Here is a 17,012-nt window from a genome sequence, read left to right on the forward strand (position 1 = left end):
AGCCACAGAAGCACATTCTATTTTTGGACAGATCTAATTATTCTTCCATATGCTGAACTGAAATCTGCTTTGCTGTAGCAGTCACGCATTCGTCTGAATCCCAGCAGACAGTCCCTCTCTCATTGGTCAGCCTGGCCGACACAGGGAAAGGCTCACACCAAGTTCTTGGGTCACGGAGGTGTCCTCTTCTTTTGGATGCTCTTCCTGTAACTGATTCTCAGACTCTTCACCACCCTGCCTCGCGAGGCTCTTCCATTTATGAACATCTCCCTTAAAATGCGTCACTCAGAACCAAAAGGAGAGCTGCAATGTGCTCCAGTCAGGCAGAGTCCGCTGGTTTGTGGAACACAGAGCTCCGTGGTTATGTCAGCTGTGTCGGAACCATCTGGGCTCATCTTGAGTTTACAGTCAGCGAAGACCTCCACACTAACCAATCGCACGAGTGTCTTCCCTACCCTTTACTCGTCCTGTTGATTTTTAACTCTAAGTGCAAGGTTCATATTTATTCCTGTTACATTCTAATCTTGTTGGGTTTAGCCCCTAATTCTAAAATATTATCTTTTACAATCCACATTGTCATTTAATTTTTACTCTCCCTCTCTCTCTTTCTCCTAGGACAAACCTAACCTAATGTCTATTGGGCCTTTTGCAAACCTAACAGCAAGCTTTCTCTTCCTCTGTTCAAATCTCTGAGAACAAACACAGCGAACTCCTGCTTCCTTCCCTCAATCAATTATTAAACATCGAAGTTAGAAACTAGAATAAAATGTCCGAGTGAAGTACCAGTTAAATATTGACTTTTATTTGCCAATTTTACTTCAGTCTGTCTTTCAGCTGAAGTGGCCTGAAAAATGAAAGTGCTGCAATCACTGTAAATAATTCCTAGGGAACATTTAGAATAACCGACAGATATTAAATATTTGAAGTACATATCCCCATTCTTAGATTGTGCAGAAGAAGGCAGTTTAAGAATAGTATAGAATAATTTAAAAGGTTTACTAGTTATTCTGAATTAGTTGAAGTATTTGGAGAGCGTTGATACTTACTGAAAAATGTTGCTACAAATTTTTTGCAATTTTCTCTGAGTTAATTATTTTTATGCTTATGAAAATCATTCCTCAATTGACTCCTTAAAGCTATAAAAATTGAAAATAATTAGAAGGATTTTAAAAAGATATCCTACTTAGCACAGATTTATTTGCATTTAGAGCTTACAGGCTATGTGAACATTTCTAAACTCCATTTACGAGCTAGAAGATTATGTAAAATGTGGAACTGAAATTTAAAAAATCATGTTTACAAATGCCATAATTTAATTCAGGAGGGGGGTCCCAAGATGCTCTCTGATCTGATACCTTTAGACCAGATATCTTTAGGTTAGAGACTGCGTTTTAGTTGACTCCGGTGAGGGCACTGCGGGGGGAAGAGGAGGTGACTTTGTTATTTTCCATATAAATAGCCCTGGCAAACCTCGCACCACAGGATGCTGAAACAATTTTTTATAAAGTGATGCTGATACAAAATGGCACCAAATGATTCTGCTTATTTTGAATCCTCCCCTCCCCCTCAAAAGTGGTATTGTGAACTGTTGCATTCTAGCTCACAGAAAAGCAAATTAACCTTCCACATGTGAATAGGTGGTCAATGGTTCCAAATCTACACTTGTGAATGAGTGATCACAGGTTTCTCACAGTAACCACATATCAGATTAAGCATTTTTCAAATGAGAGATACAGAAAAATTGGAAGCCTTGTGCGTTGCTGGTGGGAATGTAAAATGGTGCAGCTGCTGTAGAAAACGATGTGATGGTTCCTCAAGAAATTAGACAGAGAATTACCGGAGGATCCAGCAATTCCACAGCAGCGTTATTCACAGCAGCCAAAAGGTCAAACAACCCCAACATCCATTGATGGACGGGCAGATAAACAAAATGTGATATATATGAGTGTGTTAAGGCTTTATAACAGAATACTAGAGTTGGTGACTGAAACAACAGAGACCTCTTTTCTTATAGTTTTGAGGGCTGGAAGTCCAAGATCGAAGTGTCTTCCAGGGCCAACATCTGATGAGACCTCTCTCCTGCATTGGCAAGTGGCCCCCTTCCCTCTGTGTCCTCACATGGCCTTTCCTCTGTGCACACATGGGGAGAAAAAGAGCTCTGGTATCCCTCTTCCTTCTTTTTTTTAAAATATATTTTTATTAATTTCAGAAAGGAAGGGAGAGATAGAAACGTCAATGATAAGAGAGAATCATTGATTGTCTGCCTCCTGCACGCCCCACACTGGGGATCGAGCCTGCAACCTGGGTATGTGCCCTTGACCAGAATCGAACCTGGGACCCTTTGGTCTGCAGGCTGATGCTCTATTCACTGAGCCAAACTGGCTAGGGCCCTCTTCCTTCTTACAAGGGCACCAGTTTCATGGGATTAGAGTCCCATCCCTCGACCTTATTTAACTTTTATCACCTTCATGAAGGACCTGTCTCCAAATAAAATTACATTGGGGACTGGGGCTTCAACATATGAAATTGTCAGGGAGGACAAGTCAATCCATTGAAACATACAATGAGTCGTTATTTATAAATGAATCATAAAAAGGAAGGAAATAGTGACACAAACTCCAATATAGATGAAACTTGAGGACATTATGTTGAGTAAAATAAGCCAGTCACAAAAGGATTCCACTTATATGAGATGACTAAAGTGGTCAGTTTCATTGGAACAGAAAGTAGAATGGTGGTTGCCAGGGGCTGGGAAGGGGGGAATGGAGAGTTGGTGTTCAATGGACACAGAGTTTCAATTTTGCAAGATGGAAAAGTTCTGAAGGTGGTGGTGGTGAGGTTGCATGGAAATGTAAATGTGCGTACTGCTACAGAACTGTATGTGTTAAGTATTTACCATGTTAGGAAATCTCTCTTAGATTAAATCATTCCTGCTTTAGTCGGTAACCCCAAATGGCACTCTCTCTTGGTGGATCTATTCCTCTTGAAATACATTTAAATGCATGATATGCCATCGGTCTATCAATCAGCAGTCTAGTACTTTGTTTTATGCTTTCTTTCTACTGGTACATTGTCTTTTCAAATGTATGAGATGGGTATTTCATCATCTACATCTACCTTTTTGTAGAATCTCCTAAATTTTCAATATGAATTGCAACTTAATTTTTCTCAAGTGCTGTCATCACAGTGATGGTAATAAAATATGTTTACTGAATTACAGGAAAATCAGTTTGGGGACTCCCAAGGCCTACAAGAAATGTAAATAATTGAACCATATTATTAGATGTTAATTGACTCTAAACGAGCAGAATTGTCAAGTCCCAGAGTTGTTTTGCCTTTGGTCTCTTTCCCTTCCTTGACCAATATGAAAATGCAGGGAAAGCCTGGAACCTGACACACAATAAATATTTGTGGAATAAATGAATATGTGTGTGATATGCATGTGATAGAAAGAGCTCCCTGATTGGAGGAAGGGAGAAATCCACTGTCTCATGTGAACCAATCAGGTGCAGACCATTGAGCAACACACTTAGTAGTGTTATACTTCTGCAGGAATGATTCAGTTTGTGTTTTTTAAAAATATATTTTTATTGATTTCAGAGAAGAAGGGAGAGGGAGAGAGAGAAACATCAAGGATGAGAGAGAATCATTGATCAGCTGCCTCCTGCACACCCCACACTGGTGATCAAGCCGCAACCCAGGCATATGTCATGTTGGCCAGGCTGATTCAGTTTTTTAAATACAGCTAATAATTTTTTACTTAGAAACACTTTTCTTTACAAGTGTAGCAAAGCATTTAGAATTGAAATTTAGTTATTGCTTAGTCTTTTTTTTTTTTTTTAATCACAAGCCAGGAACAATAGTACAACTTCCGGGCATTTGTCTTTATGGCTTTGCAAATATTGTAATACAAAGGTGTCAAGATTTGCTAGCTCAACAGAAGAGAAATAGTCTGTTAGAAAGGAGAGAGTTGGAACAAAAAAAATTCAACTTTACATATTGCTTTGCATTGTAATTTATGCATAAATATGAATAACATATATTAAAACCTAAAATCTTGTGAAATTAAACTAACTAATGATGTTAGCTATTTAAAAGTTGCCTAAGTGCTTACTACATGCTCAGTGTTAGGCTGATGAGGCAAAATGATCAGGCTTGATCCGGCCCTCAGAGAGCTTATAATCTACGTAAGAAAACTGTCCTACACACTGAACAGCTAACCCAGAGCTGGGCAGGCTGCCTTTCATTAAAAAAGAAATACAACGAAAGGCGTGATCGATGAGAATTAGTCATGGAAAATATGGGCCTTGGGCAGGACTTGGAAAGATCAATGAAGTCAGCACACAGGTCTGAAAAATTAGAATTTGTAATTTAAAAAGTATAAGCCTACAATCAAATGCATGTGAAATGTGGGGATGGGACTCAGTTCCATTTTCCTGCTGTCTGTATAAGAGAAATGGAATGTTAAGCAGATTCCCAATATCACTGCCAGTGTCCATTCGTCAGACCACGGTGACATGTGTGGTTTCATATGAAACATCTCACAATTGCCCACCCTCTTCAAACGCTGGCTATTGCTGGCAGCAGACGAAGAAATGAAAGCAATACACGTGGACCCATTAGCTGAACTCTCTTTAACCCACTTACTATTGCAGTGTCCACAAATTATAAAATGACATTATTTTGCTCCATCTGGTGCTAATTATCAGTGGGGCGAAATGCAACGACTTAACAACTACAGATCTTTTTCTAGTTTCTAATTTCTAGTTAATAAAAAAAAGGGAAAGGATGAATTCTGTTATTCTTTTCTTTTCTTTTCCCTTCTTTCTTGGGGAGGAGGACTTTGTAGATTGCCATCTTTTCTGAGTTATTTTTCTACGTTTTCTTCAGTAACCCCTTGTTGTTACAGCCTCCTTACTTCACACTTGTTTGTCACTTAAAAAGGCTAAAGTGGGGAGTCCTACTGTGCTCTCCATTTCTCGTGTTTCTTACAGCAGACTGCCTCCCACAGAGACATGCCGTGAGCAGCAGCTGGGCCCCTGGAAGATGGAGGGGGTTAAACGCATTCCCTTTGAACCGTCTGATTCCCTCCCATTGCTTCCCACAATGCATCTGCAATATCTTTACTTTTCTATTTCTACTAAAAAGCAAATCTCCGTCTTAAAAGAGCAGGAACACGAGCAAGCAGTGCCCTGGAAAGCTCTGTAGGAGGGCGGAGAGAGGAGCGCCTGGGTGCTTAGAATACAGGTTGGAGGAAGCAGGTGGACAGAAGCTTCCTGTCTAAAATCTGTTTCTGGATGTTGCTCTCAGCAGCGCTCTGTTAGTGAACAAACCATATACAACATGGAGAAAGCAGTGTTGGGTGAGAGAGGAAGATCTTATGGAGGACTCCCTCTTCTTTCCAACAGCACACTCATCTACCCCAGGGAAAGAAATGAACAAAAGTAGTGAATAATGGTGCCTTCCTTCTGCATTGTCCTCTGTGCTGAGTTCATTATTGACCGGGTTTAGAGATAAACAGGTATCCAGATGACTCTCTCGATAGCAGAATTATTGGTGAAACATATAAATCGGAGCCTAGATAGTACGATGGAGGAAAAGGCCTTAGACTGCAAACTTCTCAAGGAATTGTCAACCCTTCAGCTCATTCATGCCTTCCCTCCACGAACGTTTTTAGTGTACTCCACATCAGGTGACCCTTGGTGCCGTCTGCCTAGCCTTTGAAGCTGGAACCAGGAAGAAGGTGAGTCCCAGAAGTCCTGCTCCTCACCCCCAGCTGGAGCGCCAAAACACCCAGCTTCACAAGAGCAACTCTGGCCGTGGTATACCCAGCCCTGAGCGGCGACCCCCACCAGGTCAGCAAAGTGATTCAGATGCTGGTTAACAAGCAACACATCAAAGCAGTGGGTCCAGGCAATGTGGGTTTGTAAGATAAATTGCAACCTACAGGGATTAACTGGACCCAAATAGGTCTCTTATGCCTCTAAGCCTCCATATTGGTTGATGTAAGTGAAAACTGGGCCTTTTTGTCACAGTGCTAAATACCCGGCCCAGAAACCAATGAAGCTGCCCAACCAGCGTGGCTCAGTGGTTGAGCGTCAACCTATAAACCAAGGGGTCATGGTTCAATTCCCAGCCAGGCACATGCCCAGGTTACAGTCTCCTATCCCCAGTGTGGGAGGCAGACAATCAATGATTTTTCTCTCATCATTGATGTTTCTATCTCTCTCTCCCTCTCCCTTCCTCTCTGAAACCAATAAAAATATATTTTAAAAAGAAATCAATGAAGCTGAAGAAGGAAGCATGGATGCTCTGAAGGAGCTGCCCAGACCAATGAGGTGAGCCAACTTATCAGCAACAGTGAGCATGGGCTGCAGCATCCCCTGGTGGCCCGCACCCACCTTCTGAGCATGGCAAAAATGTGTCCATCACTTCACATCCGCTTCCACATTGCACACAAATGTCTTTTGCGGCCCAGCCTACCCCAAAGCTATGCAGAGCAAAGCATTCTGGGAAACGCAGTTCTAGCTTAGGTAAGTTGACAGCACAAACCCACCACATTTAGGTTGTGGCCACGAGTTCAGTCTAGCTAACATGTTATGGTGGTCCTCTTCTTTGCACTTGACATGATTTATTTGACTCTAACATTAAGTAATACATATCAACTAATGATGGGAGCTAGACGAATTCATGAACCGCTATCATTAAACAGGGGGAGGGGGGAATAAAGTTCAAAACAAAAAGGGAGAGATTTTATTTTTTTACCCCAAACAAGTATAATGGCCCAGAATGCTGGTCTTGCTCTCTTTGAAAAATTTGAGGCCATATTGTTGCTGGAAAGATGTTGAGATAGATTCAGGGTCTTCTTCTTGGGTTTACAGTAGATGTGCTGATGCAACTGGTCTTTAGTCAAGGGGAACAGCAGTTCCAGGTCAGAGGTAAAGAGGCCAGTGATTACCACCTTATGTAACTGGGCAAGATTGCGTCAGAGTGGAGGTAGACATCTACCTAGCATTTCTGTGGAATAGCCTGGGCCTTCTCCTCTTTTTCTGATGGAGTGCAAGGGAGGAAGTTAATAATGACTTATATATGAGGCAACTCTTGCCTGGTGTCCTGACATCATGAACACTTCCCATCCTGCTTTGTGCAGAACTCAGATGACGAATTCTATCTGCACCTTGACCTGGGGAGGTTGGCCTGGCAAGGGCCGCAACTAAGGGTCAGAGTTAGGGTGACCAATTCATCCCAGTCTTTGCACTGAAAACTCAGTGTCCAGTAAGCTCCCTGAACTGGGTAAACTGAGACAGTTGGTCTTCCTAATAATGTGGGTGTGACTACAACACAAATTCTCCAGTGGGACAACAGGAGAAGCTAAAGCCAGAGAAGAGGACAAAGTAAATGTCCAAGGAGGCGACACTAGCCATCTGGCCTGCTGGATTTGCCGGGTGCGGGTGGGAGAGGGCCCAGGAAACCAGCTCTGTACTGGGGCTGAATTTCAAAGCTCTGGTCAAGATTCCCTAAATGTCTCCTTTGGTATCAGTTTTTTAAAAATGTAAACAAAGATCCACTAGGGTTTGTGATGATCTCTGCACAGCTATTTTTGTAACTGTGGAAGAGAATAGGGAGAGATTGCAGAGTGGGTACAGGGGTTAAAGGTCGATATCAGTCCTTTGGTGAAGGGAGGAGATAGGAGATCTAAATACTTGTGATCCCTTTTGATGAACTGACTATAGGAATGGCCATCATGGTAGACATTGTTGAAGCTGCCATCGGTAGGAGTCACTTGCTCAAAATGTCATCTGCTCCATTGTGTCTAGTTGAGATGTGAGAGAGTGAGTGCCGGCCAACTGAAGTAGCCCTGACCTTGGACCCTCTGCCCTGGGCCTGGCAGGGGTGTGGTGTTTTTCCCTTTCCATTTATCTGTGGCATTACCCTCTCCCACCTTCGGTGAACTCTCTGCTTTAGAGACGGCCCTTTCTGTTCAAGACATAATTTGCCTTTGGGCACACTCTCAGCCCCCACATGTATGTTTCAAAGTCAAAACATTTTAAGCTCAGCACTCTGTCATCATGTCAGGTGAATCACAGTGGTGAGGTGAACATTCACATGTAGTTTCTGTCTGAGTTTGTTACATCATCACACAAAAATGGCTGGACAAACTCTCATCCAAATTTGGAGATAATGTTTGAGACAGTCTGGCCTAAAGGCTGGATGTTGCAAAAGGCTATCACTCTTCCAAAGTCGTCCTCCAGAGCCATTAACACCGTGACGGCAGCCAGCTGAAAATGCTGTGGGCCGGGACACCCATGGGCCTCAAACCCCAAACCATGAGTGCAGAGGCTTGCAGCCGTCCAGGCTGGTTGTGAATGACAGCTTCCCCTGGCGGCTGTCAGGGCTCAGTGCCCTGGGGGAGGAGCAGCAGGGAGCTGTTTATTTAACAATGATTAATGGGGTTCCTGACCTGTATGTAGACTAATGTAAATAACTTCCTAGTGTATAGTCCTCACACACAATAATCCATAGCTAAACAGTGTTTCCGGAGCACGCCCCTCCCTGGGAAGCAAAGGTGGAGTTATCTCAGTATTGGGGATTTACTGCAAACTCTCATCTCAATATTTATCTTCTGAGTAGTTATATGTCCCAGGTCAATGATAAGCAATCTTTTTTTTTTTTTTTGTACCCTGCAGACAAGAGGCGTCGACATTCCTCAGGGCATTTCCACACGTCAAAGGGTGGGTATGTGCGTGCATAGGCATGTGCATACCGTGTGAAGGGTGGTGATGGGAAGTGAGTGTGGCTCTAAGGTGGATCCTGTGTTCTAAGTGGCCACACAAGCCTCAGGAAAGGCCATGAATGAGATTTACCACGTCAGTTCCTAGGATTGTAGAATCATAGGTTTGCTTTTCAAAAAAATTTCTTTATTTAGCCCACATGACTAGCATGTCTACTTTGTTCTGCTTCTGTTTTGTGAAAAGAGGGTGGTAATAGCTACTTAGCTTGTAAATTGGAGTTTGAACGAGTCTGAAAAACCTCTAATAGAAAGAGATGTAGGAGGTATTATTTCCTTGCTATGAACAAAGAATTTGTCAGACGCGAATGCTGTCAACATTTATTCACTAATCTTCCTAAACTTCAGATAGCTTTGTTTGCATACATTTTGACTACTTAGATTCCTAATTATCCTGTCATCAGTGACATAATTCATTGGGCTGAAATTTTTATTTCATTTTTATATGATCACTTACAGAATGATATAATGCACATTAATTTGAAGTATACAAATGTTTCTGTTCTTTTTAAAATTGTGGGTTTCTAAATTACTTTTAAAATTCAGTGGCTGTGAGCTGAGACTTCTGATCTTCTAACTGGAGGCAAGTTAGACTTCGGAGAGTAATAGAATTGGAGGGCGTGTGAGCTTCCAGGAGTAGAATGGGCACAGCTCCTATTGCCCTGGGGGCTACTGTGTTCCCCTACTGTGTCACATGGCATCCTGTATGGCTTTCTCTTAGTGTGCTTGTTTAACATGCAGGTGCTAGGGCCCCAGAAACTCCGAATTTGGGGAATTCTGGATTCAAAAAAGTCTCCATCCCTAGCCAGTTTGGCTCAGTGGATAGAGCGTCGGCCTGTAGACTGAAAGGGTCCCGGGTTCGATTCCTGCAAGGGCATATGCCTGGGTTGCAGGCTCGATCCCCAGTAGGGGTCGTGCAGGAGGCAGCCAATCAATGATTCTCTCTCATCATTGATGTGTGTCTCTCTCTCCCTTTCCCTTCCTCTCTGAAACCAATAAAAGTACATATATATTTTTAAAGTCTCCATAAGCGGTTCTTCAGCATATTAAATTATGAGAATCAGTGCCCTGGATTTGGGATTGTGGTTATCTAAGAGAGCCCTCCAGGGAGATCTTCGTTTTATTGGTAGTAGAATGTGACAAAGAACCCCAAACTGGATGTGGCTCACATCTCATGGCTCACCGTGGATCTTTTCTCCTCGGTAGCCACCTCCCTCCCCCAGTTATGCACTGGTGAGTTTCCATCCTTGTTTACTGAACTTGGGAGCTGCTGTGTCTATTTATTCCAGCTGCTTAGGGTTCATGGCTCTGTCCTCTGGTGCTCCCACCTCCCTCCCCAAGGCAGGTCCCTTGGCTAATGAGAATGAGGTTTAGGAATACACCAAATCTCCCCTCGGCTCTGCCAGATTTCTTCAGGTGGTTCTAGGTCCTTGTCAGAGAAACTCCGTCCTCCTCAGACTCTGCTTGGAGATGAGGCGGTAGGCCTCCATGCGACATCAGAGCCTGGCTACAGAGCAGGGGCAAGCAGTGCAGCTATTTCTTCCCTTTACATGGCCGCCTCTCCTGCAATTCTGTAGTTTCCAGAAATTATTTCCTTTCTTTTAGAAACTGCTGCCCCACATACATGATTTGAGCAGATACTCGAGTTGCGGTGCCTTTCCATGGCGTTATGCTTAGAGGTATGGATAAGCTTCTATCTGCCTCGGACTGTTCCTGGAGCGTGTTTATCTTAAAGATGATACTTGTGGTCAAAGGGACCTTTTATTAAGCTCTGTGAGAGGTTTGCCCTTTTCTGAGATAAATGCTGGCAATTGGGGTTAGCAAGACAGCGCGGCACTTCATTTTTTGTCACTTGTTGTGAGTGAAACTGATGAGGATCATGCCCAGCGGGTGTCCAAAGTAAAGTGCTTCCTTGCTGGAGTTCAACACTCGCTTCCTCTCCTTTTGCAGGAGGGGGCGGGGGGACAGAAGAAAGAAACAAACACAAAATAAGGAGACAAATGTAATGTCTATAATGAAAGACTTCCCACTGGGGCACCCAATGCAGCTCTTTCTCTTCTTCCTGACCATAGAATGACATGTCATTTCCATCAACTGAGATTACAGGCATTAATGAGGTTTATAAGTATATTCCAAAATCTGCCATTCTACCATAATAGCTTTTTCATGGAGCTTGTTTTCTTCCGTATTATTTAGGTCAGATTTATAGGAAAATCCAAAAGGCCAATAATGAACAGGTAAAACAAATATATATATTTGTGTGGGCGCTCATTGGAGCCCACACAATGCTTCTGGGCCAATGACTTCACTAGCCCGCAGTTTACTGATATTGCTAGTGATCTGTGTCAGATGATAATAGTTAACACGTACATGGCACTCACCACATGCCAGGTACTGTTCTAAGTATTCTGTGTACTTTGACTCACTTGAAATTCCCAGAAACCCTATGAAGGGGCTATTCCTGCTGTTCTACAGATGTTATAGCTGAGACACAGAGAGGAAAATATCTTGTCCAAGGTCACAGTAGTAAACAGTGGAGCCGACAAGTTTAGATCCTCATTACTCAGTGTGTGGTCCCTGGACCACAGCATAGCATCACCTGGGAATTTGGTAGACTTGCAGATTCCCAGGCTCCCAAGTCGAGACCAAGGGAACCAGCATCTGCATTTTAACAGGACTCCCCAGGTGATTAATATTCACATTACAGTTTCAAAGCCACTCATTTAGATCATCTTAGATTATTGCTCTCTGTACCCTTTAAAAGCTTGCTTAAATCTTCAGACGTTGGGAATAAACTGTACTTTGTTGGTTTATTATGAAAAAATAGAATTTTAAGGGTGATTTTTGTGTTCTCTCCCAGCACCTCCCTCCTCCAGATAATGAGCTTCTCAAGGAAAAAATTAGTATAACTACTTCAGAAAAGTTTTTTAAATGTTGTTAAAGTTGTGGTCTATGCAGGCACCTTCATTTCATTAAATCATCATAGCAAACCTTATGGAATAGGTACTACTATTCACAAGTTACAGATGTGAAAACAGGTCAGAAAGGGTAAGAGGAAGAGCCAAAATTGTGTCTAAGTTTACCACCTTGGTTTCCTGAAATAGGATCTTCATGCTTACTTCCATTTCCTATAAGGTTGCACACTAAACAATCAACTAGTCTTTGACAAAAGAATTTTTTCAAGCACAGTTTCAACATTTTTTTTTTTGCTTAATCCTGAGTATTTCTTCCTGATTTACAGAGGCTATATTAATGTAATCTATAGGGTATCAACTTTGGAAAGTTAAATCAAAATCCAGAAAGGCAAATAAGTCTTTCTTCCCTTCTTAGTTTATGTAATAAAGGCATTTATTATTCTAAACACACACACACACAACAACAACAACAACAACAACAACAACAACAACACAGAAAAACTAGAGTATGAGACAAAGCTTGTTCTTAGAAGTTCTCTTGGTTTAGATGTTTTCAAAGTGGTAGCAACAACTAATGACTTTTTCTTGCAAATCGCATTAGCGATGACTTAGATGACCAGCAGTTTAGGGAAGGATTGGTGTGGAACTGCTGTCCCTCAGGCAAATCACATTCTATGATTATAGAATAAAATGCAGATTAGCCACCCAAATGTTTCAGTGCCATTAAAATGTGTAAGCTTTTTTCATAATTTCGTTTTTACAAATCTAAACTCTTTGCTTTGTGAATTATAGTGTTGAGACTGACGCTGAATTTGCAGCCAGGAATATTTTATTCTTTCTTCAAAAAGGAAACCACTGGCAGTTCAGTGTGAAGTCATTTTCTATTTTTAAAATAATTGAATTCGAGACATAACTATTAGTGTGGCAGTTTCACGGGGCAAAAAAATGAGATGAATAAATGGGTCTGAAACCCAGGCTAATGGAGCAATGCTTTTCAAAATTACATACACATTTATGTAGTATTTCTCCTACCACTTAGAGTTTCATTCATCATATTGCTTTCAGCCATGTCCTGGAGAGTACTTCCAATTCTCATACATTTCTAACAGAAATTGTGATCATTCCTTTATAAGGTAGAATTCTGCAATATTCTTGGTTTACATGAGCAGATTTTCTAGTAGATATAGGACGGCTGACTAAATACATTCCTATTTTTATTCAGCCGAATATCCGGATGTAATGCACATAAACACATCCTATAAACGGGGGCGGGCAGAGGTTCACAGCCTTCTGATCAAGTCTGGTGATCTTGAGCAAGTCCCTTAGCTCTCTGGACCCCAGCATTCCCAACTGAAAAATGACGGGTTAAATTAGATGATCTCCTATGGTGCCTTTTAAATTGAGCATCCCCTATTAATTATTCCATAAATCTCTTGGATTTGGATCAGAGTCACATTCCTAGGTATTTACCAGATTGATTTTGAAAACCTAGCCACACAAAGTCAGCACACAAATGTTTATAGAACTCTTTTTCAGAATTGCTAAAAACTGCAAGCAATCCAAACTTCCTCTCATAGGTGAGTAGAGAAACAAATAGTGGTACATCCAGACAATGAAACATTATTCAGTGATAAAAAGAAATGAACCATTAAGCCACAAAAAGACATGCAGGAACATTAGATACATATTGGCAAGTGAAAGAAGCCAATCTGAAAAGGCTACATAGTGTATGATTCCAGCTCAATGACATTCAGGCAAAACTATAGAGACAGTGAAAAGATCAGTGGTAAGGACTTAAATAGACACTTTTCAAAAGAGGACATACAGAAGGCCAAGAGACATATGAAAACTTGCTCAAAGTCACTAATCATCTGAGAGCTGCAAATCAAAACAATAATGAGATACCATCTCATACCTGTCAGAATGGATACCAAATCAACAAATCAACAAACAACAAGTGCTGATGAGGATGCGGAGAAAAAAGGAACCCTTATGCACTGATGGTGGGACTACAGACTGGTGCAGCCACTGTGAAGACAATATGACATTTACTCAGAAAATTAAAAATGGAACTTCCATTTGACACAGTAATCCCACTCCTAGGAATATATCCCAAGAAATCAGAAACACCAATCAGAAAGGACATATGCACCCCTATGTTCATAGCAGCACAATTTATCATAGCTAAGATTTGGAAACAGCCTAAGTACCCATCATCAGATGAGTGGATTAAAAAACAGTGGTACATCTACACAATGGAATACTATGCTGCTATAAAAAAGAAGGAAGTTTTACCATTCACAACAGCATGGATGGACCTGAGCATTATGCTAAGCAAAATAAGCCAGTCAGAGAAAGATAAATATCACTAATTTATGGAATATAATGAACAACATAAACTAATGAACAAAAATAGATCCAGAGACAGAGAAGCATTGAACAGACCATTAAACTTCAGAGGGAAGGCAGGGGAGTGGGGTGGTAAAAGACCAACCAAAGGACTTGTATGCATGCATTATAAGCATAGCCAATGGACACAGACACAGTGGAGGGGGGCTGGTGGCCAGGGAGAGTTCAAGGGGGAAAAAGGAGACATATGTAATACTATATATAATACTCTAAACAATAAAGAAATTAAAAAAAAAAAAAGGAAAAGATCAGTGGTTGCCAGGAGTTTGGGAAGAGAAGAGAGGGAAATGAGTAGGTTGAAGCACAGTGATGTTTAGAGTGGCGGCGCTATTCTATACGATCCTAGAATGATGGGTATGGAACCTATGGATTTGTCAAAACCTATAAATTTTACAGCACAAAGAACAAACCTGATGTATATAAATTTTTAAAAAATCATTTAGGAGATTCCAGGAAAAAATTCAGTCTGTGACAAGAGAATCTAACTGTATTACATAGCAGCACTGAAAGGGGGAAGAGGGGGCCCCGGTGGGGAGAGGAGATGACCTAAGTAACTTTGTTTTGTTGTGTTTTTTTTAAAATATATTTTATTGATTTTTCACAGAGAGGAAGGGAGAGAGATAGAGAGAGTTAGAAACATCGATGAGAGAGAAACATCGATCAGCTGCCCAGGTACATGCCCTTGATGGGAATCGAACCTGGGACCTCTCAGTCCACAGGCTGACGCTCTATCCACTGAGCCAAACCGGTTTCGGCTACCTAAGTAACTTTGGAAATGAGTAGAACCTGTATATTTTAAGCAAAGGGAACCACAAGGAAGCACATTACTCCAGTTGATAAAGTTCTTTTTGTTTTGTTTGTTTGCTGGTCATGGAGTACAGGTTCACAATTCTGATCCTTGTACACATGTACATGTAAACAAGTCAGTCAATGGCAAATAGCTGGGGCCAGATTTCTGATGACTGGAGTGGGAGTTGACATAGAAGCAAGGGGATATGCTCATAAAATATGCTCATTATTTAAACTTATAAAGGAAATAAGATTAATTTTAGTTTCTTTCTTACAGACTTATCACAACTAGTAGATTCCATTTAATTACATCTTATTTTAATTCTACACACATACGCCACCCAAATCATTTCCAACAAGTTAAAGGAACAAAATGCAAGCCAACAATTTTACTAGGTCAAATGCACACCTTGCTCAAAGTGTTGTCAAGCAGATATGTTAAGTTTATAAAAGTATGTGAAGCTTAAATCAATAATAATTAAAATTTGATCAAGGTATGCTTTTTATTCGCATCAAAGTAGTTCCTCTTACACAAAACAAACTTTATGATATAGAATTTGTGAAAGCTCAGCTATAGTGAGAACTGGGTTGTCACAGATCTGTTTAAGGAAGCACAGTGTTGATGCCCAGGCTGAGTATGCACAATAAGAGTAGCAATATCATACAAAATAAATATATATATAATGATTATGTCATTCTTTTTTATTTATTGGTTGGTGAGAGAAAGAGGAGAAAGAGAGAGAGAGAGAGAGAGAGAGAGAGAGAGAGAGAGAGAGAGAGAGAGAAGAGAGAGAGAAACATCAATTTGTTGTTCCACTTATTTTTGCATTTATTGGTTCATTCTTATATGTGCCCTGACAGGGAATCAAACTCACAACCTTGGCATATCGATGACACTCTAACCCAGTGGTTCTCAACCTTCCTAATGCCTCGACCCTTTAATACAGTTCCTCATGTTGTGGTGACCCCCAATTTCATTGTTATAAATTGAACATAATTAAAGCATAGTGATTAATCACAAAAACAATATGTAATTATGTATGTGTTTTCCGATGGTCTTAGGCGACCCCTGTGAAAGGGTTGTTCAACCCCCAAAGGGGTCGCAACCCACAGGTTGAGAACTGCTGCTAACCCATTGGGCTACCTGATCAGGGCCAATTCTTGTATCCAATATGTGAGTATCATATATGAGCATCATATGGGTGAGGGATAAAGTTTAGATCTCCTTTTGAAAGCATACAGAAAATCTCTTTACCTGTAAAAATCATGCGTTTTCCCACTGTGGCAGAGATGGGCTCTCGATATGCAATAGACATTATGGCCAAGGCCTGAACTGTGCCACTGGATTTGGTTCCTCAGCTTCCTCAGACCAGTTTATCTGCACCAGCAAGACTCACAGACTCTGGTCTTTACTCTCCCTGGCTGTGGACTCAACAGACTGGTTGCTAAGGACTCTTTATGACAGAGAGAGGGTGTTCCTTCCAATAGAGTTCAGTATTCCAACCTCCAAGAACGGACAGATGCAGTGGGCAGTATTCCCAGGAATTGTACCCAATAATATATTTTCTTTATCTATGAATATCAAGTCAGAACAGACCTTCTCAGGCACTAGATCTAGAACAGGCTTGTCACAAATGGCCTGGCAGGGTCAATCAACATTGCCCAAAGAATGTTCTGCAGAGGGGTGTTCTTGCAAAAAAAAGCAAGCAAAAACCTTAAAGCAAGGTTAACTGCATTTGGAAAACTTGGAGTAGACAAAATTATGTTCATGTTGACATTATTGCAGATGTCCCCCTACTTCTCCCCTTTGCCCACCTTCACCTGCTCCCGCCTCCCCTTCCTTTGGTCTTCACCAAACTATCCTATATAATAAAAGCCTAATATGCTAAGTGCCCCGTCGTCTGGTCGGCCGTTCAATCAATCAAAGTGTAATATGCTAATGATATGCTAAGGCCATTCAACTGCTCACTATGATGTGCACTGACCACCAGGGCAAGGCACTCCAACTGGCAGATGAGCTTGCTGCTGGGGTCTGGCTGATTGGGACTGAGAGAGACAGGCCGGACATGCCCTGAAGCCCTCCTGCGGTCCCTCCCTGGCTGGTCAACCTC

The 17,012-nt window shown here is 41.5% G+C and overlaps 1 protein-coding gene across 1 annotated transcript in view; it reads right to left on the reverse strand.

Annotated features, from left to right (window-relative positions):
* The window catches only part of SPMIP2 (sperm microtubule inner protein 2), a 70,084-nt gene extending 53,867 nt beyond the window's left edge, over window positions 1-16,217 (reverse strand). Inside the window, exon 1 of the mRNA XM_059699514.1 lies at window positions 16,157-16,217. Coding sequence (XP_059555497.1) covers window positions 16,157-16,217 — 61 coding nt within the window. The remainder of the gene's footprint in view (window positions 1-16,156) is intronic.
* Window positions 16,218-17,012: the final 795 nt, after the last annotated feature.

The sequence above is a fragment of the Myotis daubentonii genome, chromosome 5 (genome assembly GCF_963259705.1).
Source record: "Myotis daubentonii chromosome 5, mMyoDau2.1, whole genome shotgun sequence".
In the NCBI taxonomy this organism is placed as follows: domain Eukaryota; kingdom Metazoa; phylum Chordata; class Mammalia; order Chiroptera; family Vespertilionidae; genus Myotis; species Myotis daubentonii.